The 21940-nt window shown below is 43.0% G+C and overlaps 1 protein-coding gene and 1 long non-coding RNA gene across 3 annotated transcripts in view; both read right to left on the bottom strand.

Annotated features, from left to right (window-relative positions):
• Positions 1-2470: 2470 nt before the first annotated feature.
• On the bottom strand, positions 2471-16028 carry LOC148054695 (uncharacterized). The gene is made up of 5 exons (XR_015706824.1): positions 15812-16028; positions 8221-8386; positions 7543-7706; positions 3920-4051; positions 2471-2675 (listed from the first exon to the last, which is right to left on the bottom strand). It is a non-coding gene; the product is annotated as an uncharacterized LOC148054695 (long non-coding RNA).
• Positions 16029-16961: 933 nt separating this feature from the next.
• Positions 16962-21940, bottom strand: part of DERA (deoxyribose-phosphate aldolase) — a 57540-nt gene continuing 52561 nt past the window's right edge. For both annotated transcript variants that reach the window (XM_087767365.1, XM_087767364.1), the window contains exons 8-9: positions 21101-21250; positions 16962-19372 (exon numbers count right to left, since the gene is read on the bottom strand). In XM_087767365.1, coding sequence (XP_087623491.1) covers positions 19316-19372; positions 21101-21250 — 207 coding nt within the window. In that variant the 3' untranslated portion in view covers positions 16962-19315. The remainder of the gene's footprint in view (positions 19373-21100; positions 21251-21940) is intronic.

The raw sequence follows: 21940 nt of genomic DNA, 5'->3' as shown, positions 1-21940 counted from the left end.
TGAGTCCTCTTACACTGAGAAAAGACTCACGCCTGGATGTGCTGGATCTCAGTTAAGTGCTGTAACACTGCAAACCCTACAGACGGTGGTGGCAAGTGAGGATGAGCCCCACTTGCCTCTTCGAGGCACGAAGCAGAGTTAGCAGAGCTCAGCCGTGCACTGCGTGGAGGGCAGTGCTCCCCCATATTGCTGGCGCTCTGTCACTTAGATCTTGGTTAGCTGCTCATCTAGGGCACTGCTGGTTTTCTATGGATGGTACTTTGGTACCTGTCACTCTCCTGGTCATCTTACAGGGAGGACAGGCATGTAAGTGTCAGGCAGCTGGGGATCTGAGTTACGCAACCTGCAAGACTCTGCGTGCAGCTTCTTGCTCCTACAGTAGCCACACAAGCCAGGGAAATTAGTCCTGTTTTGCTTAAATCCATTTTTGCATATGAACCTTAAATTCTTAACACAGGACTGGCACTACCTTACATAGCTGATTTATTCTGTGTTTATAAGTAAGGTCTCACCTGCTGAAATGAGTGTTGAAAAATAACCCTTCGTGTTTGCGCTCCACTTAGTACTGCAGTGCCAACACAATTCCAAGAGCGTGAACATCGTTCATTTCCCCCTTGCGTGCCATCCGCAGAAGCCATTTGGGGTGCTCCGAGCGTGGGGTGCTTGGATGATGGGATTGCGTGGCCATTGCCGGCAGCCGGGATGGCTGGCAGGGTCACACGAACAGCCGGGACTGGGAAGGCAAAGCTCAGCTGCTGGTCCAAGCCAGGTGAGGAGCTGTCATCATCAAGGGGCTGTTTATTGGCTCTGGCTGATGTTACAGAAATTATTCGTGCTACCTGGAGCTTCCTTTGGTAATATCAGCAGCAATCAGAGGCTCCATAGAGGGCAGGGCTATGCAGTTTCACAAGGCCATCTGAGTCTTCTTCCTCAAACTCCACAGGTTTGGGGGGCTCAGAGAAGGGGTGTGATGATTTCTGACGAGGGCTGGATCAGTGGGACTCCTGAGAATAGTAAACCATCACTGATAGAAATATCACCTTTGAACCAATTAAAAACTACTTTGAGGAACATGTTTTTATTTCAGCTTTGGAATCATTAGCTAGGAATAAATAACAGGGGTTGGGGGGGGGGGTCTGTAGATCATTGGGGAGCATGTTCAAGAGTCCCATCTTCGTTCATGTTTTTCATCCCCTCAATTTTTACAGCATGAGCAGTGATCTGTACTCACGGCGTGAGTAACTGGTTTCTGTTCATCCAAACCCAAATGTAAATATTTCCCTAAAGATAAAATTTTAATGTCGGGCTTTATGACAAAGGCTGTTATTTCCAGGCTGCCATTAACAAATCCATGCTGCTGTGGTTTAAATGGAAAATTTTAGAGCTGATTATAAAATGTTGAAATCAGACACAGCTATGAAGTCTTGCTAATACCTGAACTGGAGAGAGAAGGTCCTGTCAGGGATGAAAAAGCAGAGTGAAGGACTGGAAACCAAACATAAAAGTGCACAGCCAGTGTCCAGCATGGCAGCACTGTCAGAAGAACGTCGTGATCAGTAGCATAATAAGGTTCCCCCTCAGTACAGGTTTCTTTGGGTTAGCCAAGGAAATGAATGGTACTGTAATATAGCTCCTTCACAGATACATTTTGGCTGCTTCAAAAATTAATTCATCAATTCTAAATAAACAGAAGTTTAAATAAAAATAAGCTGCTTTAAGAGGAAGTAACTAGAACGGAGGGGGAGTGCTGGGGAGGAACAGTAGCACAGCGAGAAGTCTGGGCATCCGGAGAGGGACGGGTTTAAGGTTAGTCCATTATGCTCTTACTAAAATTAGATTCTTCCCTTTTTTTTCCTAACTTGGGCTTTTGCATTGTTTTTGATAACACCCCCTCTGATATCCTAAATACATGCTTGGGAAGTAATATAGATTAATTTCTCCCAGTCCTTGATATTTTCGGTGCCTGGCAGTGCTCCATACCACAGAGGAGGAGGATAGCTGACCTCTGCGTGTGGTTTACAGGACTGCTTGCAGATGAAGTGGGCATAAGCAGGTTTGTGTGATTGTTTGGATGTGGTATTTGAGTGGCCTCTAATGCATTTTGTCTGCATGGAGCCAGCCCTGGAATATGTCTAAAAGCCTCCCCTACTAGAGTGCAACAGGTTTTGACAACCACCGGTGCTCGAAGGAAGAGCAAATGTGTGATTTAGACCATTGTTAGGGTCTTTTTTTTTTGCCAAGAGTTGTCACATAGCAAAATTGTGAAGCTGCATATAATAGGATGCTGACTGCAAAATATGTTACAGTCGTGCTCTCCTATTATTTAACAATGTAACTATGGCTATTTACCAGTCCTAGATTGCCAAACCACAGAGGAGAAAAACTACATGAAAAACTTAGCATGTCTAAACCAAAAATTTGTTCCATCTATCTGAGGCTATGTTATTATATTTTTAAATCTTATTAAGAATAAATTTATGGTGCATCGTTTGCCTTAGAGGTGAGTGGTTCCGAAACTCCATGTTTCCATGAGCTTCCATGTAGCCATGCTTCAGTGAATTTTGAAGTTTTAACAAGAGTTAAGCGTCAGTTTCATTCAGCAAGTTGAAGAAATCATTTCTGATGATTTCGTTAGTAGCGGCAGTGGGGTCTTCTTGTAATCATACACCTAGCACCTAGAACGAGGTGGGGAAATCAATCTGTGGTGTGCCTTTCAAATAAACCTCAAAGAAATGAAAAGAAAACCACAACTTGAGAGTGATTCTAGGACTGCTTTTGTTTTCTGCCAACAATGGAAGTTTAAATGAAGAACAGAGAGAGTGAGAGACACTGGAAAAATAAAAATAACCCTATTCCAATGGATAGTTTTCCTGTCATAGACTAAAATTAACAACACGGCACTGTGCAACACAGAACAAAGGGAGGTACTTTGCCCCATAGCAATAAGAAAAATGCAATTAAAAAATACAGCCGGGTCCTTTGATTTTCTTATTTTACCACCCTTCTCCGAATGGCCTTTATTTGTAATGCTTGCTTCTGCATTTCTTACACCCCTCACATTCCTCAGCTCCAGGATTTGGGGGCACATGAGAGCTGTCAGATCAGGCCTTCGCTCTACTTCGTATGGAATATGCTCCCTTCTCAGATGGGGAGCTCCTCCAGAATAGAAATAACTAATGATAGTGTGACTACTTGAAAGCCACATAGAGGGAGGGAGGAAAGAGATGCTATTCACTTCGACAGTACAAATAAAGCGAGAGCTTTCTTTCTACAGGCATGTGTGGGAAGGGCAACAACAGAGCAATTACGTGGTGGGTGGGAAAGGGGATTTTGTCACTTTGGCAGTGCTGACAGACAGAAATAAACTGCTTCTAGGGGGATAGCAGGGTAAGAACTTGCACATCAAGACCATAAGCAGAATTAAAATGGGCCCTTTAGGGGATTTATTGAGGGCTGGGTTTTTTCTTTTTTTTTAAAGTGCCTAAGGCCCCTACTATTTCATTGTGTGCAAGCCAAGAATCAGGAGTGGGGAGAGAGAGTGAGCAAGTTGCATCCAAACTAGTAAGAAATAGTTCTGACTGCAAGAATAGGATTGCAACCCTTATGCATTTGGGGCAACGGCACACTAAGCGTGGAGGGCCAGTGAGGGAAGGAGTCGTGGTCAAGAAGGCAGCATGGAAGAAACCGTCTCCTCTTTTCAAACCAATAATGGAGTCTCTTTCCACTTTTTTGTGCGTAAAACAACACCATGTATTGGCCATGGTGTCCAGAGAGGTATAATACTGCCTTAGGGCACACGACACATTGCCAGGATGAGGCAGGAAATGATTTGAACTAGTCCGAATTTAGATGCATGGGCACTTGAATTCCCTCTATCTGTGACAGACTTTTTCAGCAGGTGTGATTGTGCCACTCTTACTTTTTCTTGGTTTCCCTGGAATTCCATAGTACTCATATGAAGGCAGAAGGCAAAGTCTGCGCCAGTTTGACTGGAAGAGAGGAACGAAGCCTAGCTGTCCTGTGCCCACAACTGCAGGGTGCCATTGGCCTCCTGAAGGAAATAAATAATATTACTAACATGGGTAACAGTAACAATGGATTGTTGATATACACATTCTGGTCATGGAGATGGTTTTGCTTCTTTTTCATGTTTTTTCTCTCAGAAAGAAAACAGCTAGTGATGTCCAGCAATGTAGATTGACATGGACAGTTGCAATGCAATCATTCTGAATTGGAAATAGCAGATTGCTGCAAAAAAAAGTAAGAAATATTATATATAGAATACACAGGGATATGTTCACGGACCACAGGTTCATTCACCCATCTCTATCCTTTATGCCCATCTCAGGGGGAGCCCTCTGATATAGCGAATCCAGCAACTTCCCTCTCCCTTTCCTTTCCAAAAGAAGTGATGGAGGGGATGTCAACCTTCTCTTCCAGTGCTGAGTGCTGTGAAGGGCTGGGTAGTGGAGTTTACCGTCACACATAAAACATGTGCTGCTGTTTCACGGACCCTAGGTTTCACCCGAGATGCCAACAACCAAATTTGAGTGGCTTATCATTTAGTGGTGCCAAGACTGGGCAACTCGTTACACTCATTTGGTGCAACGTTGCTTGTAGCAGCAGGCTGTGCTGCCATGCAGTGCGCTACAGCTAAAAGAGAATAAGCCTGCCTTCAGCAAGACAGCCTAGAGATTTTTTAGATGGCAGATGATTGGTGATGTCACATAAAATTGACAGGTCTTCAGACAAAAGGAAGAAGCTTGACTTAATGAGTGCTATGGGTGGGTGTATAAGCAAAGACTTTTCTGAGAATTATCATTACCTGGGAAAGGCAATTTTCAGCTGAATTGACATTCCAGTAATTAAGGGCCAACATAGAGAAACTTGGTCATTATAACTATTTAAATTTCCAAATTGCTTAGTTTAGAATTGCTTATGGTTGAACTGCTACTGACAGCTCCATCACTTTCTATTCTCAGCCAGTTTGATTGGCAAATTGATGAGGTCTGCACTGCGCAGCCACGGTTCCATCTTGATGCCAAAAATCACTACCTGGAGCAGAACAACGAGTAGCAACTACGGTCAGATCAAATCGCAATGAATCCAAGGTTTATGTTCACTTCTTGATAGTGTACATGCATGTCAAAGGGGTCACTGGGTGGCAGATTCTTGAAAACCATGGTGTAGGGTGTTGTAGTATTTCAGTTACTTAAATTTACCGTATCAGTGTATGCTTTCTATCAGATTAGTTGGAATCGACATTGATGGGCTAATACAAAACTTAATTTTTTTCTGCCTTTTTTCCTCTGCATTGACATCTGCGGGTGTACAATGCTTTTCAAGTGGTGAATGCTATTTTGTGGTCGTAGGAACTTTTTTCAGAGAGATAGGCAAAAGAAACATCTGGACCTTCTGAGGAGGTTGCATTTTGTATCAAAGCAGCTTTCCTAATTTTGAAAGTGAACCATTATATGGTTCTGTCTGCCAGTTGTTTTAATTCTCTGTCACACCAAAGTCAAAGAGACTGGGAGAGAGAAACCATATTTTTATTTTAACAATTTAGAAGACTCTGTGCATTATTCTGCAAGAGTGAAGGCACTGGATCTCTTTTAGCTTTAGCATGTTGGCCTCCTTTTTACCCCTGTAAAAATGTATTAACTTATCGTGTACTTTGTTCTACTGACTTACAGAGAAAAATTTTTTTTTTTTAGTCCCTCTTCCTCTGTACTGTCACTTTTGATTCACAGTTGCTAAGCGTTGCAAAAGCTCACCAGAGGGACACTCTCATAGTGTGATTTGCAAACTTTGAAATAACACCCACCAGCAGAAGCACCATATGCTACAAAGTTGCACAGTAAACTGACAGCAGTATTTCATTTATAATTTGAATTTCCAAAAATGTCAGCATTTTTCACATCAACAAATGCCTCTCAGCTTGCAGAGCATGGCTCTTCCCTCTGAGTGGACATGAAATTATGCTAATTCTGCTTAAATTTTTACAGACTTTATTAATGACAGCCACATTAAAATCAATTCATTTTTATTGTGGTAACTTGTATTGAGACAAAATAAATCTGTGAATTTTCTGAATGTGTAGCTAAGTCATTGGGCTTATATACTATACAAATGTGTGTGTAGTTTACGGCATGTGGACTTTGTGGCTCTCTGTAACATTGATAATCCAGTGCACCCTTTTTGATAATAAAATAAAGTATCAAGGAATATTTTTTTAATCAATCAAAGGCAAACTTCACATAAAACACAAGCTGTTCCCTTTGTGGTTAATTTTCATCCAGCTGCACTTAAGTACAACAGAGCCAGCAGAGAAAACTACTTGGCAACACTTCCTAATTAGGGGACGTTAATTACAGCTAAATACTATACAATTTCTACGTTATAAGAGTTCATCTAAATCAATGTTATTATGGTACTAACGGAATTAATAATGATTTCATACTTAGAAGCTGTTGCCAAACTACCCATTAGTTCAGATTTAAAATGACTTTACAATGAAATCTCTAAATCTGCATTACATAAAACACTGGAGCATTCACAGACAATCACACATGGCACTTCTATTGTGTATTAATAACTGCGCCTGATGGCATCCCGTTTTCATGCTGGAGTGTTGATGGGGTGGGTGAGAGAGAGAGGGAGGAAAAGGCCCCGCGAGACAAGGCATGCATCTTCCAAACTGTGAAAGTGCGATCTCTCTCCGAGAATGGAGATCAGTCTGTCTGCTGGGAGATTTGATGCAGATTTCATGGGGCGGAGGACAGGCAGGCCCACTAACAAAACCGCAGATACTTAGTACGCGAGCAGTTCAGATTCTAATGCCGAAATACCAATCTGGGGGTGCGTAGGGTTGTGAGGTGGGATCACTGCTCTGCGGTTCATTGAGGAACACGGCTGGCTCCCAGGCCACCGTTTTAGACATGCCCCTCCACTTAGGATGGAGAACTTGTTATGGAGCTGATACATGCTAAAATGTCTTTCACTGCATCTACTCATATTCTTGTTTTAAATACAACGCAATGATTAAATCACTTTTTGCTGCATCTTGCATTTCTAGCAGCATCTGCCTTGTTAAAATTACGGCTTAGCATTTCTAAATCAATCCAAATTAGAAAAAAAAGGAGAAACATTAACCTACTACACAGATGGAGAATTTCTCTCAGGTTATTTCTTATTAAACAGAGATCCACAGGTGCCTATTACTGTCATAGCAGTCATTGCTCAGCAGCCTTGTTGGTAAAATGGGAAGAGAGCCCAAGACCAGACGAGACGCACAGAGCAAACTAACACCTGGTCTGTACAGAGGCAGGGAAGCTACTGAGCTGCAGTGCACAGGCTTCGCAGGGAGGAAGCCTGAATGGCTTAAAGCCCTCTTCATGCTCACTCGATTTGAGACAACTCCAGTCCCTCCAGTCTCCCTCAGCACAATTTGTACAACTTACAGTACTCTCCCTGTGCTGCAAGAGCTCGTTGGTCTCTCCCCCTCCCAGAGTTATTGCTACCCTGGAAAACACTTAGCTGTACCCTTCATTTCCAGTGCCGTGCGGAACTTCTCCCTCAGTATCCAGCTCCTTTTTGGCTTATTCTGCCCCTTTTGTTCAGCATGGTGGACGAGGTATGGTACGTGCAAAGAAGACACCTGCATTCGAGGCAGGGGGTGTCTGCTTTACAACTTCATTGGTTTATTTCTGAGAAATGAACAGAGAAAGATTAGTATTGTTGCAGGGAAAAGCTGCTCAATTCATATGTTTTAAAGTAAATCAGGATCAAAGCAGGTTATTGATTTATTAATTACATGTAATTAACTGGGAATCAGTGAACTATACATCCAGGGTCAATATCAGCAGCACAACAGATAAACCACAATACAAGATGCTTACAAAATGTAAATAATCACTTGCAAATTCAAGAAAGGCCTTCCATAAGTAATCCCCAAAAGTTTTAACCCCATGCCCTCCCTCCACAACCATCCCACGTGAGGGTGAGGAAGGACCCCACAAGGTCACGTACGCCCGCCTGCGGTGCAGGTCCCCACGCACTGTGCCCCGAACCGTCAGTCCTCTCACAGCGTCCCCGGGGAGGAGGCACTGCCTAGCCTTGATGCAGGTGGGGATGGGAGTGGGTCTAAGTGAGCGTGGGCCCCCCCAAAAACAGGGTGAAAGAACCTTGCAGGACTTTAAAGCCCAGCAAAGGAAAACTCACGTTTGGCAAACACACGCAGAGTTTTAGAAGACAGCTCCTGAGCTGCTGGCTTTGAAGAGCCGACCTCCAACCAAGTTATAAAAGTTGTTTTGCTGTGCTGCCCCAGGATGGGAACATCAGAAGAATCAGTAGATAGATGCAAAATTAACCCTTTCTAAGAAGTCAGCTGCAGGAACAGGCAGAGGAAATATTTTTAGATCAACACAGGTATCCACGATCACCTAAAGAAGATAGGCAACGCTGGGAGATGTGTAAGCCTTTAACTGAAATAATCACCCACGCAGACTATGTTTTCTAAAGTTTTGTTCCAGCTGTGGACAGAAGCAGTAATGATCAGACAGGCTTGCTAATCCCAATGTATCCAAACCAGCTGGCCCTGCTGGGTATGTGTGCGTGGCACCCCGTGTGGGACACCCCAGCGCCACCCCAGAAGAACAAGAGGCACAAGGCCAAGTGCCTGAAGGCACGCCCAAAGTAGAAACCAAGAAGGCACAATGCTGCAGGCAGGTTTGTGTCCATGGCCCAGGGTATCGCTGGCTTGGGGCTGGATTAACCATCGTGCCTGTATCTTGGATATACAAGATGATATCCAGGCTTCCACTCACATCGTCACTGCTATTCTTTAGATAGGCAACAGAGTACTCTGCCTGCAAACCACAATCTTTTGCCTTTCAGTTTATAGTGAAAGCACTTTTTGTTTAAGAAAACATATCTATATTACTACTAAAATTGTATTTTAGTGAAACATTTAGTAATATTTACACTAGAAGTACACTAACAGATAGTGCTGCATCTTTTTATGTATGGAGCAAAGGGTTGACTTGCAACAGACTGCTATTTTGATAAGAATACCTTCTGCTTAGGAGCTATTCTTAAGTTTATTTTTCAAGCGTTATTCCAAATCCATGTTATAAAATGTTTATATGTGCACTTAGGAGCATGGTTATGGTATAGCTGTAAAAGAAAAAAAAAAAACACCCCACAACTGGTGTCTTTTCGCATACTTAAAATGTCAGAATGTATTTGCAGTTCTTTCACCCTTGGGCAGCACAAAGCTAACCCTCACAACGTGGGGGGGGGCGCTGCTAAAGTGCCTGTATGCCCCCCCCAGTGCGCTCCCATGGTGCTCACCTCTGCATCGCGCCCAGTCGCAGGTAGCCCAAAATAACTGGAGGGAGGCGGAGTGAGTCTGTCACCTTAAGGATGTGAAAGGAGATGTTCCCCTGACAATAAAAGCACTCCTAAGTGCACCTCCAATCATAAATCATTTTCAAAATTGCTCCTGGCTTTTTAATTTCTTTCATTTGGAGGATTTATAGCACGGTGATGTGCCAGAATGTTTATTCCATGGGCTGCCCGTCACGTGGTGCCCCATTGGCAAGGTACCAGCTCCGGTCCACGTTAATCTAAACCTCTGCAATAATCACCTACAGTTTCTAATAAATGACTGATAACTCTGTGTGTAACTCTTGCAGTGATTAAAGTTAACATCAGTACAGAGTGCAGGCTGTTTCAGCCGTTTTTTGACGGCTATTTGCCATTCTTCCTTTTTAGTATTGCCATCACTGAAACAAAAAGCTTCTTGTTTGAAAATTATTTATGGAGTGTTGCAGAGCTTTATAAGATTTTCATACACCACTCTGTGAGCTGGTATCCTTTTGGATTAGAGTATACTCTCAATTTCAGTCCATGGATGAGAACGACTTGATTTCTTTTCATAGTTTGCAGCTCCAGAAATGTCCATGAATATGTATTGCGTCTTTTGACACTCCTTTGTGCCGGCTTTTGGGGAAGGCTGTGCGGAATCAGAGAAGTTAAAGATGGAGCAGACCCATTAGACCATCCAGCCCGCCTGCCTCCCTGCACAGGCTGGTGTTTCTGAACGTAGCTGTCTCGTACTCGGTTGGGTCCCAGCTGAGGGGCTTCTGCCGCTTCCCCGATGGGCTGCCAAACAGCCTCGCCTAACTACTTACAGAAAGGCTTGTTGGTACTCACCCTAAATTTTCCACTTGTTATTTTTGCCTGGTGCACCTGATATAATCCCAGTATTTTGTATCAAACCATTCTCCTCCATTGCTGGAATTCACATTTACCTCCATCAACACGCTATTGCCTGTTTGCATTAGTGACATGTAAGGGCACTAGCCAGGAACCACAACACATCACAGTGAGTGCTGTGCAAAAACAGAATAAAAAAAATCAATCCCTGCCTCAATAGTTAATTGCTCAGACTAATTAAATTTACAACATGCACGACAAGAAGCAAGGAATAAACACCGAGGTCTGGAGGGCGAAGCATTTCAAAATTACAAACCACTAAGTACTAAGGTTGCCTGTGCCACTGTATCTCAGCCTTTGTAAATGCTGCTTTCAGTGACAATGTTGTTCCCTGGTCAGTATGTCTGTCTCTCTTCCAGCCATTCCCAAAATTAAATTCACGGACAGGAGATTAGGTCTGTGAACCATTTTCTTTTGGTCTCAGCATTCCTCCTCTCCTGATGAGGCACCGCATTTCTGGCAGGTTTGCTCCCACTCTTCTTGCCCGGACCACCTCACTCTGCTGTGCAGCTGCCAGTCCTTGCTTCTGGTCTCCTCAGGCGTCTCCCCCCCCACACCTTTCCTTCCACTTTCCCTGCTCACACTGGCACTCCCCGTTTTCTTTATTTCTCTGACCCGTGCCAGCGTCTTTCTCTCCCTCTAATCTAGCTTTTGCCTGCCGGTGGAATTACACTCCTCCTGCTGGCACCACGCGCCGTACCACGAAAGGCAGGTGCCGAGGATTGGGACCATTCTCCCCCTTGTCAGAGGTTCATGCTCTGAAATGCGGGAATTTCACAGAGCTCAACTGCTGAAGTTTCTAGGTGTGGGCTGAAAACCGCCAGCCCACTCTGTATTTTTATTCAGCTTTATTTTCTGACTCTTTTTTAGAAGAAAGTTCAGACGAGGAAGACATCTACCTAGAAAATTTCAGTCCAAGAAATTAGCTCGCCAACGCCACAATTGGAGCATAATGGAGAATATAACATTTATGACTCTTGTAAGTGTTAGAGACTCTAACTTCTGCCTAGAATAAGCATAGTTTCTAAGGAAGGATTGAAAGCTCTGCTTGCGCTTTGCTCATGCACTTCGCTACTCTTCTCTGGAAGCGTACCCTATTGACCAATTATGCTGTGTTCAAACACACAAGCAGCAATTAACTTACTCATCTGCCTCACCTGTCACACGTGTATTTAAAATTCTGTCTTAGCATCTCGGCGTTTCTTAATCACGTCAGCAAAACCCAAAGCACTGATGTATTCTGAGGCTCTCCGTGTGTTGCACCAGTTTTACACCCCATTGAGTTCAGGAGAGCTATACAGCGGGAAATTAGGCCCAAAGTACATATACAGGTTTAAATCCGTTTCTAAAACACTGTAACACACTGCTCTGCAGCCCTCTAATGGAGAAAATGGCAGACACGTTCCGCAAAATGAAATGGAATTAACGCTTAACAAAGAAATTTCCCCTGGAGGAGGCAGCTCTGAAAACACATACACAATTAAGAGCAGACAGATATTTTCCTGCAGTTGAAGTGACTTTTATTTATGCATTTATTTGTTTATTCAGAGCAGAAGCTCATGAGTTTTCTTTTTAGTTAGAAGCAGGGGTGGAGGGTGAATGAAATTAGATTAGTGGGAAGAGCGCAGGCGAAACCCGCTGGAGACCTCAGCCTCCCCACCTTCGCTGGGGAAGCCATCGCTGCTGGGGACGTCCCTGCTCCTCTGCTGTGTCTCTGAGAGGCCGTCTGTGGGCAGGGCTGGTGTGTGTCCAGGGAGTGGACATTAATACCTACTGATCCTCTCTGCAAATGTTGCACATTGCTAATACTGTCTCATTTGACTGTAGTCTAACACAGTACATTTAACAAGTAGTGCACTCTCCCGTGGTGCTAACGTACCCGTCACACCCTGACCGGCTGCATGGAGTTGCTTCGAGCTATGTCTGCTCCTTCCTCTCTGGCAAAAACTAAGCCAGCGTAACGCCGAGATGCTCCTGCTCGTCAGCAGTTCTTGTTAGGAAGACTCTGCATTGGGATCTTACCTGGCATTTTCAGGACGAGCTTAAGAAAAGTTTCAGAAGTTGTGAAACAGCTTTGCCTTCAGTCTGCTGGGGATACCTTTTAGAATGCCTTTTACTTCTGTCTCAGCTGCCTCCTCCTTAGCTTAAGTGTTTTAAAGAAGTAGGAGCTGTGGGAATTCACTCAAGATAACAGTAGGAAAAAGCAAAGATACTTTTCTCAAATACTGTAGGAATATATCCGCTCTGGATCCCATCGAGTTGTTAGAGTATGTTGGACATTCACACTGTAACGGTAGCCAAAGATATCTGTCATTTCTGACTCTTCCTGTAAGCTGAGGCATTAGTCACAGAGCTGTGCCTTTTTTTTTAAAAAAAAAAAAAAACTGCATCCCCCACTCAGGAATAAAAGGAGGAAACCATATAAAGATTATTCTCATTTCATTAGCTAATCTGAACAAGCCAAATGACCCATGCTAGCTCTCCAAGAAATGAAGTGGTTCTCAGTCCAGCCTCAGCATGTCTTCAAGGTATTTACTTAAAGCTCTTTGAGCTTTAAACAGGTGCAGGGCAGGTCACTTTTCAGACCATGAATTTTTAGGAGCCATTCTGAAGCATGTTTAGTAGAAGAGACCTGGGATGACACTGTTTTACAGAGTGGCACCGGTATTTTTGTGAGTACTTGCCATCTCCAAGGATGGGTGTGGTCTGGCTGCCATGTGGGGAAAAATATGTGTTTGTGCAGATGTTCCCCACTCTGCTGTCATCGAACACTGAAATAGCCCATTTAAAAGTGCTGAAGAAACTAGAATGAAGTCCCTGGTGCCTAGATCTATAGTTAGAGGGGCGTTACTGGATGGTGTGATCCTACCAGATTGCAGGGTTTATTTTTTTACAACATTAGAGGACTCGTCAACCCTGAAGGGACTAAGGGAGGGAGGATGGAGGGGATGAAACCACCTGGATGTGCAGCACTGCAGGTTTAAAGCTCCAAGTCCCGGGGCTCAGCGCACACAGTGCATCTGTTTAACATCCTTACTGCTTCTGGGCTTCACCCTGAGAATTGCTCCAGCACCACGGGCCACAGAGCATCCCCCCTGCGCTCGCATTAAGCTTCTCTTAATGTTCAGAGGGAAACAACAAAAGTTCCCCTTTTCCTTTACAGCTCTCTCACTTTCCGCCTAATGAAGGTGGAATATAACATGTTGAAGGAAAAAGCAGTTTTTCCCCTACAGTAGAATTTCCTTTTCAGTTATTTTTAATCTGACATCTGTTTTAACATGCACTCACACACTGCATTTATTTTAATTTTTTCCCTCCCTTGTGTTTTATTATTTACCTCCTGTTCCAAAGAGATCACAAAAGATTACACTTCTGTGAAGCAATAACAGCAGTGGCGATGATCTCTCTTACTTCTCACAACTTCTCTTTTTACCCCTCTGTTTTTCCTTTATCTACATCTTCCTGTCGCTGCCCTCCCAGAGGCCTCGTTACAGTCGCTATCAGATGGGGTGATGCTATTCATGGGGTTTTTTTGGAACTGGACAGATTTGTGCTAACTAGAACACAAAGCTCTTCTTGTTCAGAAGACAAGACAGTTGTTCTTTGCTCTGGTTCAATTCATGCCTTTAAATAAGTTAGGGCAAGAAATCATGCTCTGGGTTAGCTGGTGCCTGTACTTTGAAGAAAGCCCAAGACTCGGCTGAAGGCAGCAGAAAGCAGCCAGTGCTGAGACGTGCCAGCCTTCAGCCAGCCTTCTGACATGATGCCGGCTAAATGTTTCATTTCCCCTGGAAATGAAGATAACATCCTTAATCAACTTACGTGCAATTAAATTAAATCATGGAGAATATGCATTCTCCAGCTTCTCCTCAGAAGCTGGTTGCTCAGGTCTGAGCATTAGGGTGGGAAAAAAAAAAGTTCTCGATGGGCCAGCAATCACTACAGACGACAGGTTTAGCACCTTCCACCCCCAGGGCAACCTCTGGGGCAGTAAGAGCATGGCTGGTTCGTGCAGCCGGCAGGCATGATGGTAAGCCTTGGCAGGCTCCTCCATCAGCCCACTTGCTCTCCAGGTTGCGACAGTAGCAGGGACCCCTAACCTGCGGGATTACCAAACCAGCCTTGTCACTGGCCCCGGCTCAGACATAGGATGTGAACTGGTTGGCTGGTTTGCTTGTTTGCTACAACTAGTAAACAGGTGAGAACTTATGTAAGTCTTTGAATAAAAACAGAGCTCATGCTATTATTGAAATGGAAAAATCAGCTTATAAAGCTTTCTCTTGTTTTTCTGGGCAAACCATCATCCATTTTGGGGTTTGGTTTTATATGACACTGTACTGTATAGAGCTGACACTAATCTCCACCAGCTGAGCCTGCAAAGCTCCTTCCTCTACTCCTCCCATAGAGAAAGCATGACTTGAAAAAACAAGCGTAGTCAATTCCAGTATGGCTTCCTCAGTTTGTTAAAATTCTTTAAAAAAATCCTTTTTTTTTCATCTCAGCTAAGGAAGTAATTCTAAATTGATGCCTTTACAATTCAGTGTTTTCAAACACTCCCTGTGATCTTGGAGATCTGAAATTGTTACACCTCAAAAAAGCTTTGCTTCTGGAAGACCAAACTTTCTGCAATTTCCAAGAATTAGCAATCCACAAGATGTCCCCAGTGCTCAAAACAGCCACTTAAAATCACTAGACTCATAAGGAATGGCTAGAGCATCTTGTTGCCACTCCTTCATTGTATCAATGTTAAATTTCATTAAAGGATATTAAAACAACTTTGTCACACTTTCTCTTGGTAAGTGGTTACTGTAGGTCCTCACAGAAGGGGAAGATCTGTAAATTGTCTATAACAGAGGAAAGGTCTCTACAATATAGCTGGTTGGGACCTGATAGTCACCCATCACTCGCTTTTAGGGAGTGCAAGGACTGCAACCTTTCTTGATGCTTCTTTCTTTCTAAGTCTTACCACCTCTTAATTTAGCACAGTTCCAGCTTTCTGGAATTTTAATAAAAATGGTCGATCAGTAATTTTACCTACGGTGTCTTTGCATATTAAGAATACTCTTATCCTTGGTTGCCCTATTAAATAAGGATTGACCAGATGGACAATTCTCTGTCTTTTTCTCCTGGGCAGGTTACATCTAATTAAAAGCAGTTCCCTCCTTCTATTCCTACTGCACACTATATATATCATCCAGATGTCAGCACTGGTAATTTCAGCAAAAGCTCACCAAGATTTGGATAAAACTTGCTGTTGTTGTTTTGTGTTTCTTTCCTCCCCCAAGGGAGGCAGAGAGCCAAAGTTCCAACTGAGCAAAATAAAATTAAAAGTAGACCATTTTTTTCTGTCTCAGTAGCATGTGCTATGGTATATAATGTATGTTCCCTGCTTCACAAAGGAAACAAAAGAATGAACTTATACAACTGATGAAATAAAGATATCAAAGTATTACTTGCCCCAGCTGATATGTACACTTCACATATAATTACTATTTAATATCTTTGTTTCCTACAAACCAGAAAAAAAGCTTACCCTCTCTCCCAATTCCCTCTTCTTGTAAATAAGCTGATGCAGAATCTTCTAGATTTGCAGTTTCTACTTAACTTTCTGCTTGAATTTATTCTCTTCTTTGCAAAGTAATGTGGTCTCCAAAATGAAGCTATTTAAAATCCTAAATGAATAAGTGTTATAAAAATAATAAATTAGTATACAAGACTGACTTGCACAAAACATATGTTATGCTCTGAAATATAGACAAGAGCGTATAATTGCCTGTTCCTTCTCTAATGGCCTGAAGCACAGCGCTAAATCTGAACTTTTCCCAAGGTCTATGCAGCCACAGAGCGCCGTCCCCTCCCTCGTTCCCGACCGAGTTCAGGTCCCCACCGCCTTTCACGTGCTGTCTGCAGGAGTGACAACCAGCTGCAGCAGCCTCCATAAATCTCAACTGCCCCCCCGACCATGGGAACTAAATAGTAGCAAACGTCCGTCAGTGGTGGGAAAGACGGAAGAGAGGGCAGTGGAAGTGCCGGTCAGGGCGAAGGGCAGCAAGCCTAGGAGACCACACTGTGAGCACTTCCAGCTCCCCGTGGGTGGGGGTGTAGGTCCTGCCACGCCAGCCTCCGACCTGAGCTCACAACACGTTAGTCCCTGTATTCCCCGTATTTGGTTCTCTGATGGGCTCAGTACTGGAATAAGCCCAGTGATGCTTCTGCCCCTGCCCAGCCTCCCCCTGCCACAGGAGAGGCCCAGGAGCCCCACTTCAGCTCAGCCCACAGCCCTCAGTGCCTCCCTGAGCTATGCCGCAGGAGTGCTGGTCGCCAGCCCTGCCTCTGCCTCCAGGATGGACCTCGGACCTGCGCTGCTGGTAGCTGTCTCCTGGATGGGCCCCTTGGACATGCCTTCTCGTATGTCTCCAGCCTGGTCCCCTGCTGCTCCTGATGGGACTCCCGGCCCAGGTGCATCCCCTCGCATCTCTTAGGGCTGTCAACAGACCAATACCTGGCTGGTACCAGCAGCTTCTGTAGGCAGAGTGAGAGACAAGGCACTGGGTCGTGTGGGGGGATTACACAACCACAGATGGTATGAATACAACTCACCTGAGTCACAGAGAAGGTAACAAAGACAATCAGTCACTCTGTAAGACTGAGCCTTCTGCTTATTCCTCAAAAAAAAACCCACCTCAAAACCAGAATCATCTTTATTTGAGTGTGTTTACAGATTCTGTTATTTTTTACATTTTTTCTTTTTTTCCCCCCCCCAAAATTACAGGTTTCAACAATTGTTTAATTTACTTTCCAACCCAGCTTGTCCCAAAACACTGGTTGTTTCACATCGGTGTGTTTGTAACGTTCATGGGAAAGGGAAGCGGCTATCTTTGACTTTTCAGGAAGCTGAACCTCTCCCTCTGCAAATGGAGCCTGTTCCCTCTGAAGCAAAGTAACCAGCAGCAGCCCATGTGCACATCAAAACGAACCGGGGCCGTCAACAGAAATATATACAATTCCTCCCGCCAAGTTCATTAATCGATACGTAGCTCCTGTGGAAACAGTGAGGCTGTTCTCAGAGGTATTCGCATTAAATAGTTAGGTGGCAAAGTTGGACCTTCATTAATTTTAAGGAATTACACAGAGTCCTTCACCTAGAAACTAAAGCATCTCCAAAAAAAAAAAGCTTCTGTCTTCGCCCTGAATATCCGAAAGACAACCAACAACAAAAAAGTGTACTTTGCAAGTGAGGTGAATCTTTTTGTTATGAAAGCACTGAAATACACTCTAACATTTACACAGCTAGAGCTGAACTGCAGCAAAATCCAGTGTGCGGTTGCTGGCAGGGCACGGCAGAGGGTCAACCTGGCAAGCACCTGGTGGGAGCTGACTTCACATAACGGGCTCTGTATTTCTGAAAGCTCAGCAGCACAGTTTTCCTCTAAATACACAAACAGGCATTGGATTTTTTCCTTCAAGAGACTGGCAGTGAAATCAGAAGGAAAACCTGTGGCAAAAAAGGCCACTTCCAGGAAGAGAAAGGTGTGAAAATATAGTCACAGCTCAGCCTCATTTTCTGTGTTGAGACCTAAACCAGAAAAAGGCTGAGAGCCCTGGATGAACTACTTCCTTAGAAATTAAGGCCTATTTTTAGTACTGAGCACTGCATATAGGATTTTGCTTTCTGTATATGTTGTTTCTCTGATACTTTTTTTTCCCTATTCAGCTTTTCTATCTGTCCAAGGTGTTTTGCAGAGCACTAGTGATTCAGGTGGTATAACCAGATAAATAACTGAGTTATTATCTTTATGAAGCACAGATCTCTTTGTAATAAATGTACCTTGTAGCTTGATTTACAGCAAAATCCTCCTCCTCTCGCTTCCCTGATGAGACCTACTTAAGTCAGTGAGACTAGTCATGATGATAAGATAATTAAGTTTTTAGTACAACTCTGGTTAGTGAGCAGAATGCAGTTCTGAAATAATGAATCTACTAGCTCCAGTCTGAAATTCAGGTGGTGTTGATGATTTCGGTATTATTCTTAATGTGCTCTGAGAAAAGTACTTTTTACATTAAAGCTGTAAACCCCGTATAGGACACAATTCAAATCACCTTTTAAATTAAAGAACTTCTTTTAGAATGGCAAAGTTGAAGTTCAGCCAGCATAGCAGTGACACCTGCAAACTGACAGTCAACCCCCCCTACATTAAAATGTAAAGATTTGCATGAATGTGTTTTAAAATGACAGGAGACAGGAATGGGAGCTTCTAAGCAAGTTAGACTAAAATTTTAAGAGTGAAATGCCTAAAAATAGGCCCCTGAATGCATAGTTAGGCACCTATATAGAGGCTGCTTGATTTTCAGTTGTTCTGATCACCCAGAGCTCCCATTAACTTCAGGAGCAACTGTGGATACTCAGCTGCTCTAGAAATCAAGCCACCTTTATTCGAGAGTCTAAATATGGATGTCTGTGCCCAAGTTTGGGGGAAAAATACAAAAAAAAAGGTTTTTTGCTACAGAGACATTTTATAAAAGAAAGTAATAGCCAAGTTTCATTTTCTCAGGTTACAATGCTTGAAACTGAATCAACATAACAATTAATAGTGCAACACATCTGTGGCAGAAGATTTTGTCTGAGGTGAATGGAAAGCTATTCCAAGATCTGTAGCTCTTAATTAGCAATCTGAAACATTCCATAGATATTTCATATTCTGTGACTGCACAGTGTTACCAGGCCACCTAAATCTTTTTCATAGTATTTCAGTGTTGCCATTAATAAGCTTTTCAGCCTGGTCTGAGGAAGACTTTGCAAGATTAACTTTGCAAATCTGTAAGTATTAACTATTTAACTATTCCAGAATTACAATTTTTTCTGCTTTTGGATCAAGTACAACCAGCAGACTTGAGCATATTTTGAAATACTATAAAATATGAAGAAGGGAGAATTAGGCCTTTAATTCTATCATATGCACTTGGTTGTCAGAAGACTTCTGAATGCTGTTTGCTTAAAGACCTCTTTTGTAAAAGTAATCCTGAGTTGATTTTGTGTCTAAGCCATTGCCAGGTCATGCTGAAGTGCGTAAGAGCCAGTCACATGATAGAAAATCTGCAAGAAAAAAAGAAAATTTATGATGGAATTATATACGACTATAAATCTGAAAGTGTCAAGGAAGTAACAAATTAAAGGCATGCCAGATGAAGATGATGGATATTTGTGTGTGTGTGTGTGCATAAAATATGATGTAATATACCTTTATATACAGGATCTGAACTAAGAGCTCTTGCTGCTTTGCTTGGAAAGAAAGAAAAAAAGCAAAGACTCTTGTTGCTTTTGACAAAGCTTTCAAAAAGAGCCCGGTAGAAGACAATGCTTTACTCTCACTGTTGATTTTGACAATTTCAGTATTATTTTGTGATATTAAAAGTATCCAAAATTGCTTATGCTTTTATATGGCTCATTTCAAACTATTCTTTTAACTGTACTGTCTTGGGGGCAGGGGAGTGTTCTCCCCATTTTCTATGTTTGTTTGGGTTTTTTTTAAATACGTGTTTGTTTTATTGAATATAATGATTGGGACATTTTATCTTACATGTTTTTAGATGGCACAGTATAGCAGAGCTTTGGTCATGACTGGGGCATTTGTGCAATCCCTGGCAGATAAAAGGATGCCACCCTTAAGAAATCAGAACAAATCGTGCAACACAATCACTGACTGTGTTGTAAGACTCAGCAGCGATGGCAGTGGCAACAAGAAAGCTCATGCTCCTTTGTCATAACCAGGGCCATGATTTTAGGTCAAGAGCGAGGCAGAGGCACTCTGGCAATGAAGCAAGCTAATATTATTCTCATTGCAGGAGTGAGCCAGGGATTTTAAACAGTCATGAATATTCACCTGACATCTCTCAGCTGTTCTGTATTTCTTAAGACATGTCAGTATTTCAGCTGCTAGGAAAGGTGGGGAAAGGGAACAGACTGATGCTTTTTTCCTCCCCCAAATCGCCTACATCTCATGTTGTCCCACCAGCAGCACCAGCACAAGGACTCTCAAACTTTTTTCTTGGTTAAAGCTAATATCACCTCATCTCCTGGGTTTAATGAACATGGGAGTGAAGTTCAGCAGCCCTAATGGTTTAGTAGTTCCTATGACACCACACTGTTCTCAACTATGCTGTATCCTTTGGGGTTGACACCCTGTGCCAGTGAAGTAGGTCGTGGGTAGACAGGACAGAACCCTTTTTCCCCCAGGAAACTACACACATTGCCACTGCACCTCATATGCTATTTGTCTGCCAGTAAACACAGTGACCAGCCTGCACAAAAATAAAAGCAATTAGAAAAATGAGGCTTTGTAGGAGGCAATTGCTTTTCTTCCCCAGAAAATAATCAATATGTAAAAACTTCTCTATGAGCAGTAGCATATGTAGGATGAGATGTGACTTTCTCCACAGCATGGAAATATATTGTGAACAGTTGCAGCACAGTGACACAAAGGGTCCGTGAGATATTTTGAGGGTCAGCTGAACTGGCAACAGTTAGGTGTGCAGAGAAGTGCACTATCATGCACTTGCAGAAGCCCCTCTGCTCACTGCATTGCACACCTGGCCCAGGCAATTGCCAGCTGCTGGAATATCGGAGTCCCAAATGTCTGTAACGACAGGCCAAATTTAAAGAAATACTGGGCTGGAAGTGAACCTGTAGTTAATAATGAATTAGATATATGTTCTCTTATCTTATAAACAGCACCAGAAAACATATTCTGCAAAAACAGTAAGCCAGCACATTTAGAAAGATTACTTTTTCTCTCCACCAAACTGAAAACCATTAACAACTAACCTGTTTCTCAATGTCTTCCAGCAAACTGCTAGCACCCAGGCGAAAGAGCTCTGGGGTTAGCCATTCCACTCCCAGTTCCTCCTTCACTAGCATAAGCCAAGTAATAGCTTCTTTTGCCGTCCGAATGCCCCCAGCAGGTTTAAATCCAACCTTTATATAGAAAAAAAAAAAGTGCAATACACGTTTTCATTCATCAGCAACCCTAGAAGAGCAATCAGCATTTGTACACCTGCAGTCTCAAAGTGCCTGTGGTGTATGTAACAACTCTACTCAGTAAGTATCTGACTGCAAACAGTATAAGCTCTGGACTAGTGCTGAGAGCTATCAAGCCTCAGTCATCACTACAAAAGGTAACATTTTCATCTCCAGGGACAGCAACTGAGGGAGTAATATTTTTGACCGCAGTGCACTTTCTCAGGAGCTGGGTTTGAGGTCTAATGGGAGTACTTTGGCCATAGCACATATTAGGCCAAGGGAATTAGGCAGGACCTGGGATATCTGCATATCACCTACTGCCCATGTCACAATCTAATTCCAAATATATAACAACAAATATACATGCAATAACATAACACTAAAGATGCTGAAATAAAGCACGTGAAGCAGCTGACTCATGTGGAGAGCAGTGAGAGATGGTTGTATTTTATAAAAAGCCTATGCACCACAGTTATACATGATTAGGCTGTACATTCAAACCTATCAGAGGTTTAATTTTCACTAAAATTTTCCAAATGGGAATTAAATTAGGTCTGTCTTTACCAAAAATTGAAAGTTTTGTGCTTCACAGGAACTGCAAAACTGGATATGCTTTCAGTCACTTGATGTGAGATACGTGTCATA

The sequence above is a fragment of the Nipponia nippon genome, unplaced genomic scaffold, assembly GCF_047370975.1.
Source record: "Nipponia nippon isolate SJK-2023a ecotype South Korea unplaced genomic scaffold, ASM4737097v1 scaffold_3, whole genome shotgun sequence".
NCBI lineage: Eukaryota > Metazoa > Chordata > Aves > Pelecaniformes > Threskiornithidae > Nipponia > Nipponia nippon.
The sequence above is the reverse complement of the archived record's forward strand: the minus strand, read 5'-3'. Positions and strand labels throughout refer to the sequence as shown.